The following is a 21,380-nucleotide window of genomic DNA, read 5'->3' as shown; positions in this document are numbered from 1 at the left end:
GTACTTCTTAAATATTAAGAGTTCTTTTTGCATATTTATTTGTTATATGTAAAGCATAAATTTGTTCCACAATGTGCTCCCACACAGAAAAAAGGAAATCTTATAATTCTAATGCTTTAGTTTAGATGATATAGTACACATTTCTTAGAGGTATTTTATATATCACAAGTGATGAAATGATTTGTTTAATTCCTATAGACATGGCTCTCTCTCTCTCTATTAAATCCCTAATTTATTAAAGTAAACTTTACATAAAAGTAAACATAAACTTCACTAAAAGCATCTTGAAAATCTTACTTGAATACCATCAAGAATAAGTAAAAAGAAGGATCATAGGTTCTTCTGAAAAAATGTCTTAAAGTTGTAAACAATTTTCATAAAGATGTTTTCAAGGCAGTTTGGCATGATCTTATGTTATTTTACAATTAACATAGAAAAAATAGTGCCATTTTGAAAACCCTTCTGTAAGCTTTTCAATAAATGATTGCCCTTCAATGGCTTTTCTCTGCTCCGCCTATTCAAGTCACGACTGTGTTGGTCCGCCGCTATTACTGACAGACGTGATGGCAAGGGGATTTTCCCAGTTACGCAACCAAAAATAGTTCCGGAAAATCCCCCTTCCATCACTGTGGAAACTAAGGTAACGTGTGTGTCTAAACCATATCACATGGATCAAGATATTTTAAATGGTCTAACTTACAAATTGTACATTTTTGTCTTGTGTTATATTGAGTAATAACGCTTTTAATTATGTATATTGCTGGTATGCATTTTCATGGGAAAATATAATTTTATGAATTCTGGATGCTTATATTGTTGTTATGTTTTATTAAATTGATTTTTATGCCCCCCTTCGAAGAAGAGGGGGTATATTGTTTTGCACATGTCGGTCGGTCCGTCGGTCTGTCGGTCCGTCCACCAGATGCTTTCCGGATGATAACTCAAGAACGCTTAGGCCTAGGATCATGAAACTTAATAGAAACATTGATCATGACTGGCAGATGACCCCTATTGATTTTCAGGTCACTAGGTCAAAGGTCAAGGTCACAGTGACTCAAAATAGTAAAATGGTTTCCAGATGATAACTCAAGAATGCTTACGCCTAGGATCATGAAACTTCATAGGTACATTTATCATGACTGGCAGATGACCCCTATTGATTTTCAGGTCACTAGGTCAAAGGTCAAGGTCACAGTGACTCAAAACATGAAATGGTTTCAGGATGATAACTCAAGAATGCTTACGCCTAGGATCATTAAACTTCATAGGTACATTGATCATGACTGGCAGATGACCCCTATTGATTTTCAGGTCACTAGGTCAAAGGTCAAGGTCACAGTGACTCGAAACAGTAAAATGGTTTCAGGATGTTAACTCAAGAATGCCTTCACCTAGGATCATGAAACTTCATAGGAACATTGATCATGACTGGCAGATGACCCCCTATTGATTGTCAGGTCACTAGATCAAAGGTCAAGGTCACAGTGACTCGAAACAGTAAAATGGTTTCCGGATGATAACTCAAGAATGCTTATGCCTAGGATCATGAAACTTCATAGGTACATTGATAATGACTGGCAGATGACCCCTATTGATTTTCAGGTCACTAGGTCAAAGGTCAAGGTCACAGTGACAAAAATCTATTCACACAATGGCTGCCACTACAACTGACAGCCCATATGGGGGGCATGCATGTTTTACAAACAGCCATTGTTTATGTTAATAGGGAGCTAATATGTTCATTTATACTAAAGGTACTAATATTTTGGTAATTGATGATAATGGACAGTTTATTTGTTCATGCTTGTAAAGTTTTTATATGCAAACCTTAATTAAAGCTTTATGAGCAATTATTGTTCAGATTTAGAAGCATCCCATGTAACAGGAATTCACAAATACATTTTTGCGCAAACTTTTATGTCATGTATTTTAAGAACTTGCTTTAACCTGTCCCTTGCCAAAAATGAAAGTATTGACACATGGAGTGTGTGATACCTCACTACATCTCTTAACTTGGACTATTTGTTTTAACCACAACCTGGGTGAGGTTGACCACAATAAAAGGGTTTTCAAATTGGTTATTAATCAGTCCATAATGCATGGTATCAAAATGTCTTCAAATTTTTAATTAATATTTAATTAAAAGTCTACACTTGTAATGATTTTGGCATGTTAATATGGAACATAAGACATGAACTATTTTTCATTTAATTTCATGAAATTTTATTTAATCAAATAAAAAATAAACAAACAGTTATTTAGGCATGTGAACTTTTTGCAGGTCTAATCTTTGTTTGAATTCAGCCTTGACGTTAAATTGTCATTTCTTTTAACACCACTCTGTTTCAAATATTTTCAGCCCGGACAGATTATCGACATCCGTGCCATGTTGAATGATGCCACCAAGCTGCATGTAGAGGAGGGTTCAAACGAGTTCACAAACGTTGGACAAGTACATGTAGGTGTTGTGCTATGTTGTATCTCACAAAAACATTCCACATTTTAGAATTGGAGGAAACCTGATGATGAATGTTTCCTTTCTACCATGGATTCATTTGTCGTCTGTGTGAATAAATGTTCTTGATAAATTATCCATTATTTAATAAGCCCCAGATGAAGTCACCTTTGAATTGTTTGATATTAAAAATAATGCTTGTAGCCATAGAAACGGATTTGTTTGCATAAAATTATATTCATTTTTCAAGGCACAAACATATTTTTCAACAAGACTAACTCAAACCACTTATTAGATAATAATTTGTTTATGCCGGTTACCGGTACATCAATATGTGATTTGTAAATATTGAGCATGAATACTTTAAAGATCATTTTAACCTGATGGAAACAAATAATGGCCTATCTTTTATGAAAATGCGTTACTATTAATAGTAATAATATGTATTCCATGATTTCTGTATGCATAATAAAGTATGCATGATGACTACTTATTTATATTTGCATTTTATATTAATCATATATGTTAACAGACAGACAAGCTGTTGAAGCCTCTAGGTGGATATGTTGGATACAATGCTGAATGGAGAGAACTCGCTCAAAATATAAGCAGGGTAAGTCTTGGACTTCACTGAAAGTTGTCTGCCGATTGCTCTGCTTTAAAGCTTATACATTATATATGTTTTAAGAACATGTTACATGGTCTTGATCAGTTCATTTGCTTATATAAACTCGTTACATAAAACTGCAGTCATACAATTTTATATCACTAGTATTCTATCAGATTTGTCTAGTTATGCCCCCGGTAGGGTGGCATACAGCAGTTGAACTGTCCGTCAGTCCGTCTTTCAGTCTGTCTGTCTGTGCGTCCGTCCGAAAACTTTAACATTGGCCATAACTTTTGCAATATTGAAGATAGCAACTTGATATTTGGCATGCATGTGTATCTCATGAAGCTGCACATTTTGAGTGGTGAAAGGTCAAGGTCATCCTTCAAGGTCAAATTTCAAAAAAATACAATCCAAGGGAAGTAATAAGCTTTAAAAGGGAGATAATTTCTAAACCTGCCAAATGATATATTGAAATTTTATTTCAAAGAGGCGCAATAGGAGGCATTGTGTTTCTAACAAACACATCTCTTGTTAATGTTCATTATTGCTCAGTTTTGATTTAGTAGTATAGAATAAATAAAAAGTGGCCAAATCTTCTTGAAATGCCATTTGTTATATTCAAATGATCATTACCTGATTGAGTTTGCACCACTGTTTCATTAGTTTAAAATTATGTCATATGATTTATTCCTTACAGGATATTTACTCACAAAACCCCAATGTTAAATGGGACAGTATTATTGGTCTAGATGAAGCAAAGAGGTTAGCCAAAGAGGCAGTTGTATATCCAATAAAGGTATACACCATGTTCATGATTGTTTCAAACTTTTGTTTTAGTAAATACATTCGCAGAGAAAATACTGTTCATATCATTTTAGTAGTCCAATTTGTTAAAAGTTAATATATTGAACACACACTTATTAGTTTGATTAATCACTGAAAAGTCCAAGCTATTCTACTTACCTTAATGTTGATGTTGGCGTTATTAACTTGTTAATGTAAATTTACAACATCTCCATATCACTGTTTCTACTGCAGATGCTAAATCATTTTCCTTAGAGGTTTAAGAATCCTTGCAGTAATTTTACTGACTGGATTTGTTAATTTAGTTTAAACCTATTTATTTTAGCTCGATTGCATCGAAAGCCTAAGGCTTATATAAACGCTCTCGAGTCCGTTTCCTGGGCCTAGAACCAGTACTTGGTGTCTTTGGGGGGATCTAAAGAACGCTCCCACGGTGGGTATCGAACCCGTGACCTCCCGGTCGCTAGGCGGACACCATATCCATTACACCACGGCGACCTTTGTTAATTTAGTTCTGTTTAACTATGAGTAAACATTTTGAATTTGCAGCGTAGTTAAGCCATACTATTATTTTGTTAATTGTTTTAAATCAAACTATTTTGTTTTTGTATTGCAGTATCCACAGCTGTTTAAAGGGATATTAAGTCCATGGAAGGGGTTGTTATTGTATGGACCACCAGGTAAGACAGCTTCTTCTATCACTTGAAAATAAATGCATTCCATACTGTTTACAATGGTGTGCTGAATATTGCATTATTTTCTCCATTTCAGATTGTTTCAAGAGTTTGAACATTACAAAGTGCTCATTCATTAAGCGCTCATTGATTTGAAATAGACTAGAGCCCTGTAACAATAATCATAGACTTTATATAATCAGCATATGATGTTTTCTTATCTTCGATTTTGTGAACTGTTAATATTTTGGTACATATCATATTTGCTAAGTTATTTCAGCCTTATATGTGGGCATCAAAGGAGGATCCAAATTTGTTCAGTTAAGGGAAGGTAAAAATGCCAATTTTTTGTGATTGCAGGAACTGGCAAGACCTTGTTGGCAAAGGCGATAGCGACAGAATGTGGTACAACGTTCTTCAATATCTCTGCATCAAGCATTGTCAGTAAATGGAGAGGCGATTCTGAAAAACTAGTCAGGGTGGGTGTCTTCCTTGCAGTGAATGTAAATGGTTTACAGTTATGTAATAAATGAGTCACCTCATGGGTGTTGTCCCATACGCAGCCAGATTAGCTCCAGGCCAGGCTTTGCAGTCCCGCAATTTGGTCAGGAGCTTCTTTGTCCGCTATTGAGACCACAAAACCTTGAGTGACTTTTTAGTGGACAGTGAATGTGCAGGCTGGTATAGAGCTAAGTTTGCGGCTTATAACATAAGACCAATTTTCACATGACGCAGTCCAAATAGTTTCCATGATCAATGGTATTCTTTTAGGTTGCAAGGTTTATGTAGTTTGAAAAAAGCAATATCAGAAAATCAAATGTGTGATGTCAAGCAATGTTTGGCTGAGAAGACAGATTTGGAAATATAATAAAATAAAAAATGCTGTTTTTGCTTGAACCAAGTATTTCTTTGGAACATTGTCCGATTTTTTATGTAATTTTAAATTATGTTGTAAGCTAAGCAACAAAAGATGATATTTTTTATGATCCTAACTCATTTGCAGGTATTATTTGAGATGGCAAGATTTTACGCTCCTTCCACGATATTTCTGGACGAGTTGGAAGCCATCATGAGTCAGAGGGGCTCTACAGGTGGAGGGTAAGTGGTTGGTATTTATTTTGAGTCGCATTCTGAGAAAATGGGGTTACATGCATGAGCATTAAGTGTCGTCCAAGATTAGCCTTTGCAGTCTGCACACTCAAATCAGGGATGACACGTTATGCAGAGTCATCAAACACCCGCAGTCTGCACACTCAAATCAGGGATGATACGTTATGCACAGTCATCAAACACCTGCAGTCTGCAAACTCAAATCAGGGATGATACGTTATGCACACTCAAATCAGGATGATACGTTATGCACATGCATCAAACACCCGCAGTCTGCACACTCAAATCAGGGATGATACATTATGCACATGCATCAAACAACCGCAGTCTGCACACTCAAATCAGGGATGATACGTTATGCACATGCATCAAACACCCGCAGTCTGCACACTCAAATCAAGGATGATACGTTATGCACACTCAAATCAGGGATGATACGTTATGCACACTCAAATCAGGGATGATACGTTATGCACACTCAAATCAGGGATGATACATTATGCACATGCATCAAACAACCGCAGTCTGCACACTCAAATCAGGGATGATACGTTATGCACATGCATCAAACACCCGCAGTCTGCACACTCAAATCAAGGATGATACGTTATGCACACTCAAATCAGGGATGATACGTTATGCACACTCAAATCAGGGATGATACGTTATGCACACTCAAATCAGGGATGATACGTTATGCACACTCAAATCAGGGATGATACATTATGCACATGCATCAAACACCCGCAGTCTGCACACTCAAATCAGGGATGATACTTTATGCACATGCATCAAACACCCGCATTCTGCACACTAAAATCAGGGATGATACGTTATGCACACTCAAATCAGGGATGATATGGTATGCACACTCAAATCAGGGATGATATGTTATGCACACTCAAATCAGGGATGATACGTTATGCACACTCAAATCAGGGATGATACGTTATGCACACTCAAATCAGGGATGATACGTTATGCACATGCATCAAACACCCGCAGTCTGCACACTCAAATCAGGGATGATACGTTATGCACATGCATCAAACACCCACAGTCTGCACACTAAAATCAGGGATGATACGTTATGCACATGCATCAAACAACCGCAGTCTGCACACTCAAATCAGGGATGATATGTTATGCACATGCATCAAACACCCGCAGTCTGCACACTCAAATCAGGGATGATACGTTATGCACATGCATCAAACACCAGCAGTCTGCACACTCAAATCAGGGATGATACGTTATGCACATGCATCAAACACCCGCAGTCTGCACACTCAAATCAGGCATGATACGTTTTGCACATGCATCAAACACCCGCAGTCTGCACACTCAAATCAGGGATGATACGTTATGCACATGCATCAAACAACCGCAGTCTGCACACTCAAATCAAGGATGATATCTTATGCACATGCATCAAACACCCGCAGTCTGCACACTCAAATCAGGGATGATACGTTATGCACATGCATCAAACACCTGCAGTCTGCACACTCAAATCAGGGATGATACATTATGCACATGCATCAAACACCCGCAGTCTGCACACTCAAATCAGGGATGATACGTTATGCACATGCATCAAACACCCGCACACTCAAATCAGGGATGATAAGTTATGCACATGCATCAAACACCCGCAGTCTGCACACTCAAATCAGGGATGATACGTTATGCACATGCATCAGACACCCGCAGTCTGCACACTCAAATCAGGGATGATACGTTATGCACATGCATCAAACACCTGCAGTCTGCACACTCAAATCAGGGATGATACGTTATGCACATGCATCAAAAACCCGCAGTCTGCACACTCAAATCAGGGATGATACGTTATGCACATGCATCAAACACCCTTTTCACAGAGCATGGCTCATTTTCTTCTCATGGTCCCCTATGAAGGTTTCAAGTCAATTATTTATGAATTGAGGCTTTAGAATCTAATTTTACGAAGATTATTAATGCGTGTGCTATGTTTTTTCAAGGTATCAAGGACAATATTGAATATGAGCTTGTAAAAGTTATCTCTTTCTGAGTATTGAGTCTTGCCTTAATGCCTTGATTTGATGTTAAAAAAAACACGAATTGTTTATAATTATTGAAACAGAGATTTTGATGATCTAAGATATTTTGTACACGTATTGAGTTGGGTTTAAACCACAGTGTTTTATTACATCAACCAAAGTGTATCAGTTATTTATCAATCAGTAGTGGATAATGATATAACTATCATGTTGCAGTGAACATGAAGGGAGTCGCAGAATGAAGACGGAATTGTTGGTACAGATGGACGGATTGGCAAAAACAGATGACCTGGTCTTCCTACTAGCTGCCTCAAACTTGCCATGGTAACTGGGCTCTCTTTAACCCTTTCCCCCTCAGAAGTGAAGTGAAAATGGCTTTATGCAACCAACATAAAACCAGAACAGCCTGCCAGTCACCTGCAGACTGTTGAGGTTTTAGGCTGTTTGCTGCTTATCAGTATCCTAGGGTTTAAAATGAAGCCTTTAAAACTTGATTCTTGTAAGAAAGGTCTTTAATTAAATATGAATTTCTAAGAGACTACAAATGGGTCAAAATACGTTTCTGATACTTAAAGTGTTGATCTTCCTGTAATTGTGTTGCTGCAATTCGTGGTGTCAATAACATTGTAACTGAAGGTTTGATGTTTTCATATTCCGAAACTTACTTCTGCTTAAAATCGAGGTATGGTTGTAAGTTTCTTGAAAATTGCTCAATATATGGTGTGCATACACTCTTTGTTGTACCTTATGCAACAAAAGACAGTTTGAGCGTTATTATTGCAAGGTTGTGAGTTGAAAAGTTAAAGGTTTTTTGTAAGTGTTCAGTAAAAATTATTAAATGAGTCGTGTTCTGAGAAAACTGGGCATAATGCATGTGCGTAAAGTGTCGTCCCAGATTAGCCTGTGCAGTCTGCACAGGCTTATCAGGGACGACACTTTCCGCTTTTATGACAATTTTCGTTTAATGAAGTCTCTTCTTAGCAAAAATCCAATTTAGGCGGAAAGTGTCGTCCCTGATTAGCCTGTGTGGACTGCCCAGGCTAATCTGGGACGACACTTAAAGCACATGCATTATGCCCAGTTTTCTCAGAATGCGACTCAAATAATTGTGTGAAAAAAAAAGCATTTGAGCCTTGCTGTGGGAAACCTTAATTAATTCATGTGTGGTAAGTATCGTCCAAGATGTGCAGTCCATACAGTCTAATGAGGGACGACACTTTCGCTTTTAAGATATTTGTGTATAGCAGAAGTGTCTTCCAATTAAAAATTAAGCATAGATAAAAAGTGTTGTCCCTGATTAGCCTTGGCAGACTGCACACGTTCATCTGGCAAGATACTTTACGCACATACGTTAAGCCTGGTTTTCTTGTAGCGAAGCTCAAAAGAAAAACAAATAATCTATGAATCTTCAAATTTTCGCCTAAAGCTTTGAAAACAAAGAAAAAATGAATTTGTAACCAGGATCATTTCTTGTGCCAATTCATTGGGGTTTTCATAATTTTACAGCCATCTCGGGGAGGGGGTATATTGGAGTCCTTGTTGGATTGTCAGTAGGTCAGTCCAATTAAAATGTTTTAAGTTTGTGAAGGGAAATACTTCCACATTTCTTAAGCAATTTTATTTGAACTTTAAATATATCAGGACCTCGAAATGTATATGTGGAAGACGCTTTTCCCAGCAATCCATACATTCCTGAGTGATATGGTTCAACTTGAACAATGCTGACAAATCAGAGTAACAATTCACATTTGTTTTGAAGCTTAAGTTATGTGCCCTGTTCCTTCAGGGAATTGGACCATGCGATGTTACGACGTCTGGAGAAGAGAATTCTAGTGGACCTGCCCACGTTTGATGCACGCAAGGCCATGTTCAAGCACCACCTACCCCGTGTTGTCAACCCCAGCGAGGGTGGTCTGGAGCTGCTATCAGATCTCGACTATGACCTTCTTGCACTGGTGGGTTTGAACATAAATAAGTTTTGTAAATGTAGTTTATAATGAAGAGTCAAGACTGATATAGGAAACAAGTGTATGGCGCTTATGACCATTTTATTATATTAAAAAAAAATACTGATGTAGTTCTTATTTGTGTAATCATTTGTTGAAGAAAAGGCATATGATTGGAGCAAGTATTTAAAAGAAAGGTTTTTGTTAAACTCAATAAACATCCACTTAGGCCTAATCATTTAAAATATACAACTCTAAAAATTATATAAAACGTATATGGATATGGTACTATCCATTTAATATAGGTTATTGAAAATACTTACTAAAAGAATTGCATAATTCAAATAAGGCAATCAAGGATTATTATGTATTTTATCACAGTCACTCAGGAACAAAAGTCTCGAAATGAATTAACAAATTGATAAAACGCTTTCTATTTGTTGATTGACCTCAATTCACGGAAGCCACAGCATGCATCATCACCTATTGTATGTTACGTATATACGAAGGTAATACAGATTGATGATGATTTATATACTACAAATACTACGTTAAATATTCTTAGCTATATTTTGCTCAGACATCGCTCTGCCGTAAAGCCGTTCGACTTCAATATAACACTTACTTTATGCTCATTCATGCTGTTTCCTTTGTTTTTGAATTACCTTAGCCCATTAACAATGAATTGTTATTCATTTTGAACACTTATAATGTTGTGAATGTGTTTGTGGTGCCTAAAAATGAAAATTTATATATCTGCTATGGTTTTATAATTAGAATCGAAATAGTTTAAGGTTAAAATAATGTATTTGCAAAGTCTGGAAATATATTTACATGCTTTACCAAGAATTCAAGTTATATAACATGGTCATTTAGAAAGTTTCTTTGTTGGTTCTTTAACTTAATCTTTTCCTATCGTAATAGAATGGCACTGGATAAATTTAACATGATAAAATGACCATGCCATCATGTGATTTTTTCACAAAACAATATTCAAATTACATGTAAGCAGTTTTTATGCTCCCCATATATATATATATATATATATGCGGAGCATATAGTTGCCAGTTTGTGCTTCCATACTTCCGTACTTCCCACCGTCACACTTTTGTTACAGTTTCTCATAGCGCCTTTAATATTTTACGGATCTCTTACATATTTGGCATGTAGGTACCTTGCATGGACCTCTACCTTTTTATGAGGTTTGAGGTCACTGGGGTCAAGGTCAAGGTCACCAAGGCTAATAATAGATTTTCCGTCACATTTTTGTTACAGTTTCTCATAGCGCCTGCAATATTTTACCGATCTCTTACATATTTGGCAGGTAGGCACCTTGCATGGACCTATACCTTTTGATGAGGTTTGACATCACTGGGGTCAAGGTCACGGAGGCTAATAATAGATTTTCCGTCACACTTAATTTTACAGTTTCTCATAGCGCCTTCAATATTTTACCGATCTCTTCCATATTTGGCATGTAGGTACCTTGCATGTACCTCTACCTTTTGATGATGTTTGAGGTCACTGGGGTCAAGGTCACCAAGGCTATTAATAGATATTTTCAAGGTCACTTTGGTTACAGTTTCTCATAGCGCCTTCAATATTTGACCGATCTCTTATATATTTGGCATGTAGGTACCTTGCATGGATCTCTACATTTTGATGAGGTTTGATGTCACTGGGGTCAAGGTCACTGAGGCTAATAATACATTTTCTCAAGGTCACACTTTTTTCCACGCAATTAACCCATATATTGACAAAGCGTTATTGGGGAGCATCCATCAGTTTTACTGATATCCTTGTTTTACAAGTTTCTTATTTTGTGATACGATTACTTGTATTTCACAGAAAACCGAGGGATATTCAGGGTCAGATATCCAGTTGGTGTGTAAAGAGGCAGCCATGAGACCAGTCAGAAAAATATTTGATGCCCTCGAAAACCACTCAGAAGGTGAACAATTATCGTGAATACACTGCAACTCCAATATATCACGGTCTTTTATATCGCGTTGTCCAATATATCGCGAATCGGCTATGGCTCCCAAAAATCTGACGAGCATAATCCCCAAATAAAATGTTTTAATCTTAGAATTTGATGAATTAAAATCCGTTTCAAGCTAGTATTTTTCCCTTTTTTCACCAACTTTAATCCAACATTCATAATCCAGTTTTGACCAGATTGTTTGCTTACATTGTACATCACTTTAACACCTGTGTACTGTGATAAACAATAGCCCCTCTTGTCAAACATCCCAGGTCATTTCGGGTGTTACCATTCTGTATTAAATTTGCTTTGAACTGCCGAAACGCACCAGTGCACACATGAAGGTATACACAATTATAACTGTAAATGTCACAAGTCAATACAGACCTATCTCAACAATCTGTGTGCGTTAGATACAGTGTAAACTACTTGCTTTAATTTAGAGGTAAAGATCCCTCAGTTTGTCAAAATGCACTACTATTAAAACCCATGCTTTCCATTCTTTTCATGAGAATGAATGACGTCATTTTATACATGGGTCTAATTTGTGCATGCTTTCTTGAACAATACAACTCTGCAATGTTTTTTGGATTACAAATTTAATTATATGCATTTAAAAATACTCACAAGGAATAATGTTTTGTGTTATACCAATGAATAACATATGGATATAACACATAATTGAATAAGGTAGGTAAATAGCGTGTTTTGAGATTGCATAACGATGCTAATGCATACATATACATGCATACATAACCTTACAATTTATATCGCGCACCGGATATATCACGGTCGCGATCTTTGGACCCCTTCAACCGCGATAGTTTGGAGTTGCAGTGTAGTCTCTAAGTTTATGTCTTACACAACTTACACATTTTATTTGATTGTTTAGCCAGAAACTGATGCATACAAGGTTTATTTAACATATTGAAGTGTTTGGCTTTAAAAGAACTGCTTAAGTTTATTTTTCTCTTTTGTTTTTTAAGTTTCGGTTGGGGAATTTTAAATTAAAAGCCACTAAAAGTGGGAATGTAGAAAGTTATGAAATCACAATTAAGCAAATTACTTATTTAGTTTGCCCATCTTCAATGGAAATCTTGTTTGTGTCAATATTTATCTTGCAGATTGTGTTTGAACTATTATATTACCAAATATTTTAAAACAGATTTCAGTATAAATAATGAACTTTGTCAATTGGAATCAGACACAAATAAAATCCAATTTTGTACTAAGCCAATGTCACATGTGTATAATACTTTCAGAATACCTAAGCTTTATAATGATTATTCTATATTTAATAATGTATATAGTTTTCTATGTCTTTAATCTTGGTGTGTAATAATTCACTTGCAATACTTTCTTTAAAAAAGAATTACTTGTTATTTCAGGCCGAGAACTTCACATAAGATTGGACACTATTATTACAACAGACGTCTTAAAGGCACTTGAGCGAACAAAGCCTTCTGGGAAGCAAATGAAGGACAAATATATAGCCTGGCAGCGGGAATACGAGTCTGTCTGATGTGTCTAGATAACAAAAACTCATGAGATTTCAACATTCCGTCCACTGAATATTTTTGTCTGTGATAGAGGATTGAGGTCTATAAGACATGTGCTGATGTTCTTTTTTTTGTTAACTCTTTCAGTGATGGAACCGAATTTTGCAGGCCTTTGCAAACATTTTAAAATTCAGCAGACGACATTTTAGCAGATGACAAATTTCCCAGCAAGCAAAGGGTTAAAGCCTGATTTTTAGAGGGCATTAATGCTACATATAGGATGGTTCTCCAATCATAACCATTTCAGTTACAAAACTGTTTATTTAAACAAACTTGTACAAATTATTGGTTTTGATGCAAGCATATAAAGTTAAGTTTATGACTTGAAATTAATGAAAGCAATTAAAAACTCATCTTGTATTTTATAAGTACAACATTTTATTGAGTGTTTGTTTTTAGTACTTTGCATATACATGTTTATCTTTGTTGTGCCCATAGGTTACTTCTTATTGTCATGTGTTTTAAACCTTCTGTGCATTACATTATATTATACTGAAATTAAATTACATTTTAATAGGATATTAAATTTTGGTCAGTACCAGCACAATGTGCTACCAGTTTATTCTGTGAAAACACAATTGTCAATTTTAATGTGAGATATGTTGTTTATAATTGCTTGACATATTGTCAAGAAAGCTAGTAAGATGTAGATTACTAAGCTATTTGAGAAATAAATGTAAATGGACCAGTTCAACAGATGTTTTTATGAATTTGAAAAAAGCTTTGTATTTTGTGGTTGTTTTAACTGTGATAAAGTATTTTTGTTTACATAGTTATATTTTTTTAAACAATGTTGCAATGTTTTTTTACGCAGTTGCAATGAAAAATATAACATATATAGTAATACCGGTATATTTATATTGATTGTAGTACTCCAAATCAAAAATATTATTAAAGGTGAGTCTATGTAACACTTGCAAATATTTTTTTTAATGCAAGTTACCCTTTGTCTTTTATATACAGGACAGAGCATGAAACTCAAACACTACTAAAGCTTGTGCCACCACCTTGTAATGGTAATTGAAAGCATTGGGGTTTTAAATGCTAACTGAACCTCAACCGTAGCCCAGAAAGAGTCACAAAATGAGCATGTGTCTCTGGAAGAGGCTTTAATTAGTAGTGCCACATTACATTGCTTATTGTATGTGCTAAATGTTTATTAACCCTTTCAGTGCGGGAACCGAATTTTAAAGGCCTTTGCAAACAGTTTGGATCCAGATGAGATGCCACAGAACGTGACGTCTCATCTGGATCCAAACTGTTTGCTATTCTGATAGTATTCTTTGAAAATAATGAAGAAAATGCTTATTTTACAAATTCAGCAGACGACATTTTAGCAGACGACAAATTTCCCAGCATGCAAAGGGTTAACGGACGGCTGTGATATGACTGAAATACTGTTGAAAACGGTGCAAAACCTAACAAAAACAATAAATATTTATAACAAATATTATTTTAATAGATCAGTATTAGTCTTTAACATTGTCAATTACTGGTACATATGTAGGCATGTTTAAATACTTCAAATCTATTTTTGTGTGCACATGTAGTACCTTATAATGGCAAAAACTGTTTAAACGCTTTTGTGAAGTGTTTGATATTTAAAGAGAAACATAATAGTGCCTGTGTGTTAATGTTTTCAGTGAAACTACAAATAATTACACTTGTATTTTGTTTTTAGCTGACCTGAGCACAAAGTGCTGAAGTTGAGCTATTTTGATCAACCTATGTCATGCATCATGAAATCTGCTGTAAAAAGGGGCATGACTTCTATTGATTTATATGTTATTAATCATTTGAGTGGATTTTTTTCAGTCTGTACAAAAAATATGCACCCTAGTGATTACTGCTTACACAAATAACATTGAATTTATTAATGCTAAATTATTATATTTTATATATATTGATGTTGTTCATGTTGCACTTTAAGTCATGTTAGGCAATGATTTTGTAAAACATTCACTGCCGTTAATTGCTTTGCGGGAAATTTATGCATTCATAAATCTCCAATTTATCAGGCCTCTAGAGTAACTATCTTTCTGTATGATGCAAGTTTTTTTAAATAGTGAATTTTTGTTTTCAAAAAGCAGAAAGAATTGTATTTAAATTTATAATAAAAATCAACCATTAGCTAGTGTTGTTTTTTTTCCATTTTGATAGCGTTTTCAACAAGCAATTCAGCTAGTTTTTTTATGAAATATGTTGATAGGTTTGGTTACCCATTTAGTGTTACATATTGATGTATATCGAATAGTTGTTAATGACTGAAATGAGCGTAATTTATTAACATGATACATAAGTGTACATGATCAAAAGAACTAGTTAAATTTCTTGACCTAATTTGTTTAATTATAAAAGTCAGAAAAGATATTTGCAAATGAGGGATAACATTGTTGAAACATTTCACTTTTGTAAAATTAACAACTTATTTACCTATGCATCACAAAATACTGCAACAATTGTGTGATTTCATTTTGTCTATGATAAAGCAACAGACTGCTGCTATATTCACTTGCAATTTACTTTGCACAAACTATTTGTTATGTCATTGAATTGTTTTTGTGTTTGTTTCTGTTGTAATTTGACAAATACTATATCAAAAATATAAGGGTGGGGTAACATTGTTTTGTGCATAAGTTAATTAAGATATGTTCTAAATTGATTCAGTTACTTTTACAATGGCTCATTTAAATTTTTTGGATTGTTCCTCTTTTTTTAACATGCTATTCAGACTTCAGCCAAAAGAAAGACAGATGTCTCAAGTTTAAGCTATGTTACAGTTACCGGTATTCTAAAATTTAACATTTCTCTGCACATCCTTTATGTTTTAAGTTAAATTATCCACGAAGAATCACAGTACCACAATAATGCATAATTTATTTGTATTTAATATGTGAATGTTCTTGTTAACTCAATCTATGCATGGTTTGTGATGTCTATATTTGTGTGATCACTGCTGATAATCTATAGTAGATGTTAACCCACATATTTATATTTGGTATGAACATGTCTATGCATTGCAGCACTGCTTTTTAATATTGCTATGCATTGCTTCTATGACCCTGTGTATTGTATACAATCATTTACAATATAATGGAATATTTATGATGGTGAAACTTGTTATTTTGTGCAAAAATCAATAAAATTGGAATTGAACTATTAAAAGTTTTGTTTTAAATTAATTTATTTAATGTTCATAATTATGAATAGAATATTGAACAATCATGTAGGAAGTAAAACATTTGCCCCAGAGTTTTCTCCCTGTTGGGGTTAAAAGGTTATGATTGTTGACTTATGTAAATTTTAAAGTGCAATTGAGCCTCAATCTGGGAAAACTGGGCTTAATGCATGTACATTTAGTACAGGCTTATCAAGGACGACACTTTCCACCTAAACTGGATTTTCATTAAGAAGAGACTTCCTTGAAAAAAAAATTCATAAAGGCGGAAAGTGTTGTCCCTGATTATCCCGTGCGAACTGCACAGTCATGCATTAAGCTCAGTTCCCAAGAACGAGGCTCGCTCAATCATCCTTAGCTCTAGATTTAGGAAAAGTCTCAATGTTGCAACAACCTACACATGTTTCTGTCCAGAATGGATATCTGTGAGAAGGATGTGTTGACTGACAGACCATAACTCTTGTATCTTAGCAAAAATGATAAACTTAATTAACCTGCTTTATATGCCTACAAACACTACCTCAGTAACCTAAAATTTCAAAATGATCACATAAAAAGTTCAGAATATATGTTATAGTAATGTAGGTACAAAGTTGACATGCCACTGCCAACATTTACAATTTTGCATTCTATTTGTTATAAACAAATACATGCATGCTTTCTACTGCCTCTCCACAAAAAAACTAGTGCAAAAGTAGGGCAAGATTTTAGCACAAAGTAGGGCAAAGTAGGGCTTTTACTGTTAAAATGTAGGGCTAAATAAGAAAATTATTACCATTTTTCAGCTGGAATTACCATTAAATTGATACATATCCTAGTCCATCTGATGCTGTGAGAATGCCTTGTTCTGCCCATCCTTGAAATACAGGCAACTGAAATATTTATTTCTCATTTAGCATCAATTTACACAATGGAATACAATAATGAACATGACATTCAAAACATACACTGAGTCTGTTAATCTTATAAAGCAAAGTACAAAAGCCCTTAGTATTAACCCTTTCCTCCATGAATATGTACCAAACTTCACCCACTATGAATATATAAGTATTCTTGCCCAAGTACTTAAACAGAGAATTTTCTCACCACAGACAATAGTGAAGTATTATATTTTTATTATAATTGTATAAGCAAACAGAGACTTAAGGTCTTTTCCGTTTGCAAAGGTGATAAAATGAGTAAACTAAAATGTAAGATGACAACATATACTGTACTGTTTAAGTGCAACATAATTATATGAAGGTATGATTGTCAAAATTTACACTTGCAAAAAAATTGCAGCAAGTCCATAAATACAATGTACATGGGTGAAAGTTGAAAATTCCCAAAATACTGAACATAAAATCTGGGGGCCGATAGGGCCCCAGTGGGTACAGGGGGCCGGAGGCCCCCGGAAGCTTCTGCATTTAAGCTCATTTGAAACAAACTACAAATGCCATGGTGTTAATCAAATTCTAATCAATGTATTAATTTTAAAGTAGATGTGTGTCCATAGGACACAGATGCCCCCACAATTTGGCTCTGTCACAAAGATTCATATTGTTTGCTAAATTAGGGGCCATAACTCCATAGATATCTGATACACTTGCATCAAAATACTCAGGTATACAAGTTCACAAGCTGACAACTATTCACAGAAAGATGGCTCTAGCAGTTATACTTTTGAGTTCTGCGCAACACAAGCTTTGGGCTATGGACAGCCAGACGGACGGACAGACAAACAATGGCAAATCACCCCCTCCTTTTTTGTGGGGTCATACACAATTATTTATGATTAATATGACAGTTAGGAAAAACAAGCTTTACATATAAACTTAAATGTATTTTGTAAGAAAGGAAAGCAGCATCTGCAATTACGAATTTAAACCATAAGGTTTAAAACACAGCATGGCATTTTTGGGCTCCCTCAGCTAGTAGCATCATTGGGAAAAAAAGAAAATTGGCAGTGTAAAGTCTAGATGAAGCAAGCATATCTGTCAACTCTATTTCAAGAAGCACATATGTTATGATTAAATAGAACATACATGTATTTTCACAGTGTAAAAAGATATTATCTTACCTAAAGACCAGTATGTCTGTACTCAGACTAGCCAAGGAACCATGGTGCTTTCAAGGATGGACATCACAAGGTGATCCCCCAAACACATCTGAACTTGACTCATTACAACAGATTCATAATGAATAGAAATTCTGCAAAATATCTAAAGAAGAATCATGTAAGCCTTCGTTTTACATTTTATTTATTTTACTTGCAAACTGAAAAAGTAGGGATAATAGGGCTATTTTTGAAAAAAGTAGGAAAAAGTAGGGTTAAGAAAAAAGAAGTAGGGAAAAGTAGGAAACGTAGGGACCAGTAGAAAGCCTGTACATGGCACACTAGCTAAATTGGTATGACAGAAACTGCAGCAGCTGTTCTTTACTGTTATGTAAATAATGCCTATTAACCCTTTGCATGCTGGGAAATTTGTCGTCTTCTGAAATGTTGTCTGCTGAATTTCAAAAATTAGCATTTTCTTCGATTTTCTTTAAAGAATACTATAAGAATAGCAAACAGTTAAGATCCTGATGAGACGCCACATTCCAAACTGTTTGCAAAGGCTTTCACAATTTGGTTCCAGCACTGTAAGAGTTAATTCTAATGCAAAAGTTTCCACAGTTAATGCCAGTTAGTATAATTCAATGACACATGTCCATGTCAAAATGGAAATTAAATTTTTATTTTGATTAACGATTATACTATTATGGAATAATCCTGTCCCCTAAACATGTAAATGCATACAAAAATCACAATTTAGTACACTTTTTTGCATGAAATCATGCAGCAACAAGTACATGTAATAGGTTTGTTTGAAGAATGCCTGTGTTGAGAGACTATACAATTGTGATAAATAGTATGTAAAGTAAGTTTGCTTTCGCATTGGATGCTGGATGGGTAATCTATTTGTTGCTGTCTTAGACTTTCAAATGTAATTTAACTCTTTCAGTGCTGGAACCGAATTTTGAAGGCCTTTGCAAACAGTTTGGATCCAGATGAGACGCCACAGAACGTGGCGTCTCATCAGGATCCAAACTGTTTGCTATTCTGATAGTATTCTTTGGAAAAAAATCGAAGAAAATGCTAATTTTAGAAATTCAGCAGACGACATTTTAGCAGACGACAAATTTCCCAGCATGCAAAGGGTTAAGAGAAAAAACAATCATAATCTGACTAAAATTGATATTCTATTTTATAGTATACTGAAACAGAACATGATCTAACTTCAACAAAATTACAAAGTTATTATTATATTAATAGTTATTGTTTAGTATGTAATTGTAAGTTCTGAAATGACAAAATAGTGTTAAATGATTCTCTTGTATGTTGCTGTACAACAGACCACGAAGTACCAGAATTGTTGAGGCACAGTTAGTCTCCCAAAAAGTCAAGTAGAAGTAATAATAATAAATATTTATTTTCAGAAGGTAACATATTACATATGAACGTAAGCAATCTGACATTTTCTACAAGCATTGTGATCACCGATGTTTAGACCGAATACTCATTACTGTATAATAACGGAACACATTTCAAATAACTAAACAAATAGCTACTTGGCATCAGGTAATTACAATTAAAATCAATATGACTATTTGTCAATTAATGCTTATGTCTAGAACGCTCAGATGTTCTGCTTCTTGACCTCCGATCTCGTGAACTTTGACCCTTCTCTGACCTGTCCCTAGACCTTCTGTCACCAGATCTTTGACCTCTATCTCTTTGGCTGTACATGTTCCCTTCAGGTCTGTTATACCTATCTCTGTCCCTCAGGTCCCCTCTCTCCTGTACATCAAGTCTCTCACGAAATGTTGAACCTTCTGTATTTTGTATACTGTCTACATTGAATGGTTTCTTAAATGGTCTATTTATGCCACCAAATCTTAACTGGCCAGATTCTTTCTTTCCACATATGCCACCACCAAGTCTTCTTGGTATCCATCCTTTCATTGTTCTTTCACATTCAAAATCTACATAAATCTCTTTCTCATCAAGAATTGTCTTATCCGCGTTTCTCTGTGCCCCATAAGCGTCATCATTGTTGAAGTACTCAACAAAAGCATAACAACGTGAAAACCCTGTCACAATATCCCTCACAAGACGCAATCGTTTTATCTTCCCATATTTCTTGAAATGTTCCTCTATCATTTCTTCATCAGTGTTTGGACTGAGACGGCCAACAAAGACTGTATTCTCTGGATCACCAACAACACTTTTGTTTGGTTTGTATTTGGCATTCATGGCACGTAAAATTGCTCTATCATGAGGTTCTGTGTCAGTTCCATCGATGCTCCCAGCTTTCAGTGGATCATACACTTTCGGAACTGCACACCAATGTGTCATTTTGGGTTTTCAGTACTGAAACAATAAGTTACATTTATCATGTATAAATAATAGTTGCAATAATACAACTCCCAGCTATTCACCCTCCAGGTTGCTGGGAGTATGTACTTATAAAAGCTCAGAGCATTCAAGAAGAACTAGCATAAATAAAGCGAAATATTGAAAAAGTTGTTTTATACCTTTTATCTGTCTTTTTAGGAAAGTAACTGAACATTTTATGTTGATCCTTAATCAAGATATCAAACGCCGGTATAAAAAGTAAAGATTATTGAAACAAATACATTCTATAAGTAAACATTGAGTTTAAGTAAACATAGAACTTCAATTTATTAATTCAATAAGTTAATTTTTATTGCAATGACAGTAGGCCTGCGGTTAGTTTGCCTGAAAATACAAAACCATTAACTACAGAACGGATGATGCTTTAATGTACTAAATGTTCTACCTAAAAGGACAGTTGATGTTTAGTTATAAGAAACTTGCAGCCAAAGCGTGCAAGTAAGCACAACAAACAATTACTGAAATGAACTGTTTTCTTTTACGACATATGAATGTAAAGTTCTATGTTGTAAAATTTCTATTTATATCAAACACTTTATACTAAAACATGTTAAGACAATTGTAAATAATCGTTTAAAAA

At 35.0% G+C, this 21,380-nt stretch overlaps 2 protein-coding genes across 13 annotated transcripts in view; one reads left to right on the top strand and one right to left on the bottom strand.

Moving 5' to 3' along the window:
- The window catches only part of LOC127876194 (katanin p60 ATPase-containing subunit A-like 2), a 63,427-nt gene extending 47,087 nt beyond the window's left edge, over window positions 1–16,340 (top strand). For all 11 annotated transcript variants that reach the window (XM_052421238.1, XM_052421236.1, XM_052421234.1 and 8 more), the window contains 10 exons: window positions 2,360–2,458; window positions 2,988–3,068; window positions 3,763–3,861; window positions 4,486–4,549; window positions 4,904–5,022; window positions 5,547–5,641; window positions 7,912–8,019; window positions 9,482–9,650; window positions 11,490–11,592; window positions 13,014–16,340. In XM_052421238.1, the coding sequence (XP_052277198.1) occupies window positions 2,360–2,458; window positions 2,988–3,068; window positions 3,763–3,861; window positions 4,486–4,549; window positions 4,904–5,022; window positions 5,547–5,641; window positions 7,912–8,019; window positions 9,482–9,650; window positions 11,490–11,592; window positions 13,014–13,147 (1,071 nt within the window). In that variant the 3' untranslated portion in view covers window positions 13,148–16,340. The remainder of the gene's footprint in view (window positions 1–2,359; window positions 2,459–2,987; window positions 3,069–3,762; window positions 3,862–4,485; window positions 4,550–4,903; window positions 5,023–5,546; window positions 5,642–7,911; window positions 8,020–9,481; window positions 9,651–11,489; window positions 11,593–13,013) is intronic.
- Window positions 16,341–19,795: 3,455 nt separating this feature from the next.
- LOC127876206 (U11/U12 small nuclear ribonucleoprotein 35 kDa protein-like) lies at window positions 19,796–21,298 on the bottom strand. 2 transcript variants are annotated; one of them, XM_052421262.1, is made up of 2 exons: window positions 21,186–21,298; window positions 19,796–20,755 (listed from the first exon to the last, which is right to left on the bottom strand). In XM_052421262.1, exon 2 carries the CDS (start codon window positions 20,738–20,740, stop codon window positions 20,000–20,002), a length of 741 nt encoding a protein of 246 aa, XP_052277222.1. In that variant the 5' UTR covers window positions 20,741–20,755; window positions 21,186–21,298; the 3' UTR covers window positions 19,796–19,999. The 2 variants fall into 2 exon arrangements, with proteins under 2 accessions (XP_052277222.1, XP_052277223.1); XM_052421263.1 differs by lacking the exon at window positions 21,186–21,298 and adding an exon at window positions 20,920–20,943.
- Between the last annotated feature and the right edge of the window lie 82 nt (window positions 21,299–21,380).

This window comes from Dreissena polymorpha, chromosome 4 (assembly GCF_020536995.1).
Source record: "Dreissena polymorpha isolate Duluth1 chromosome 4, UMN_Dpol_1.0, whole genome shotgun sequence".
NCBI lineage: Eukaryota > Metazoa > Mollusca > Bivalvia > Myida > Dreissenidae > Dreissena > Dreissena polymorpha.
This window is presented reverse-complemented; position numbering and strand designations above follow the sequence as displayed.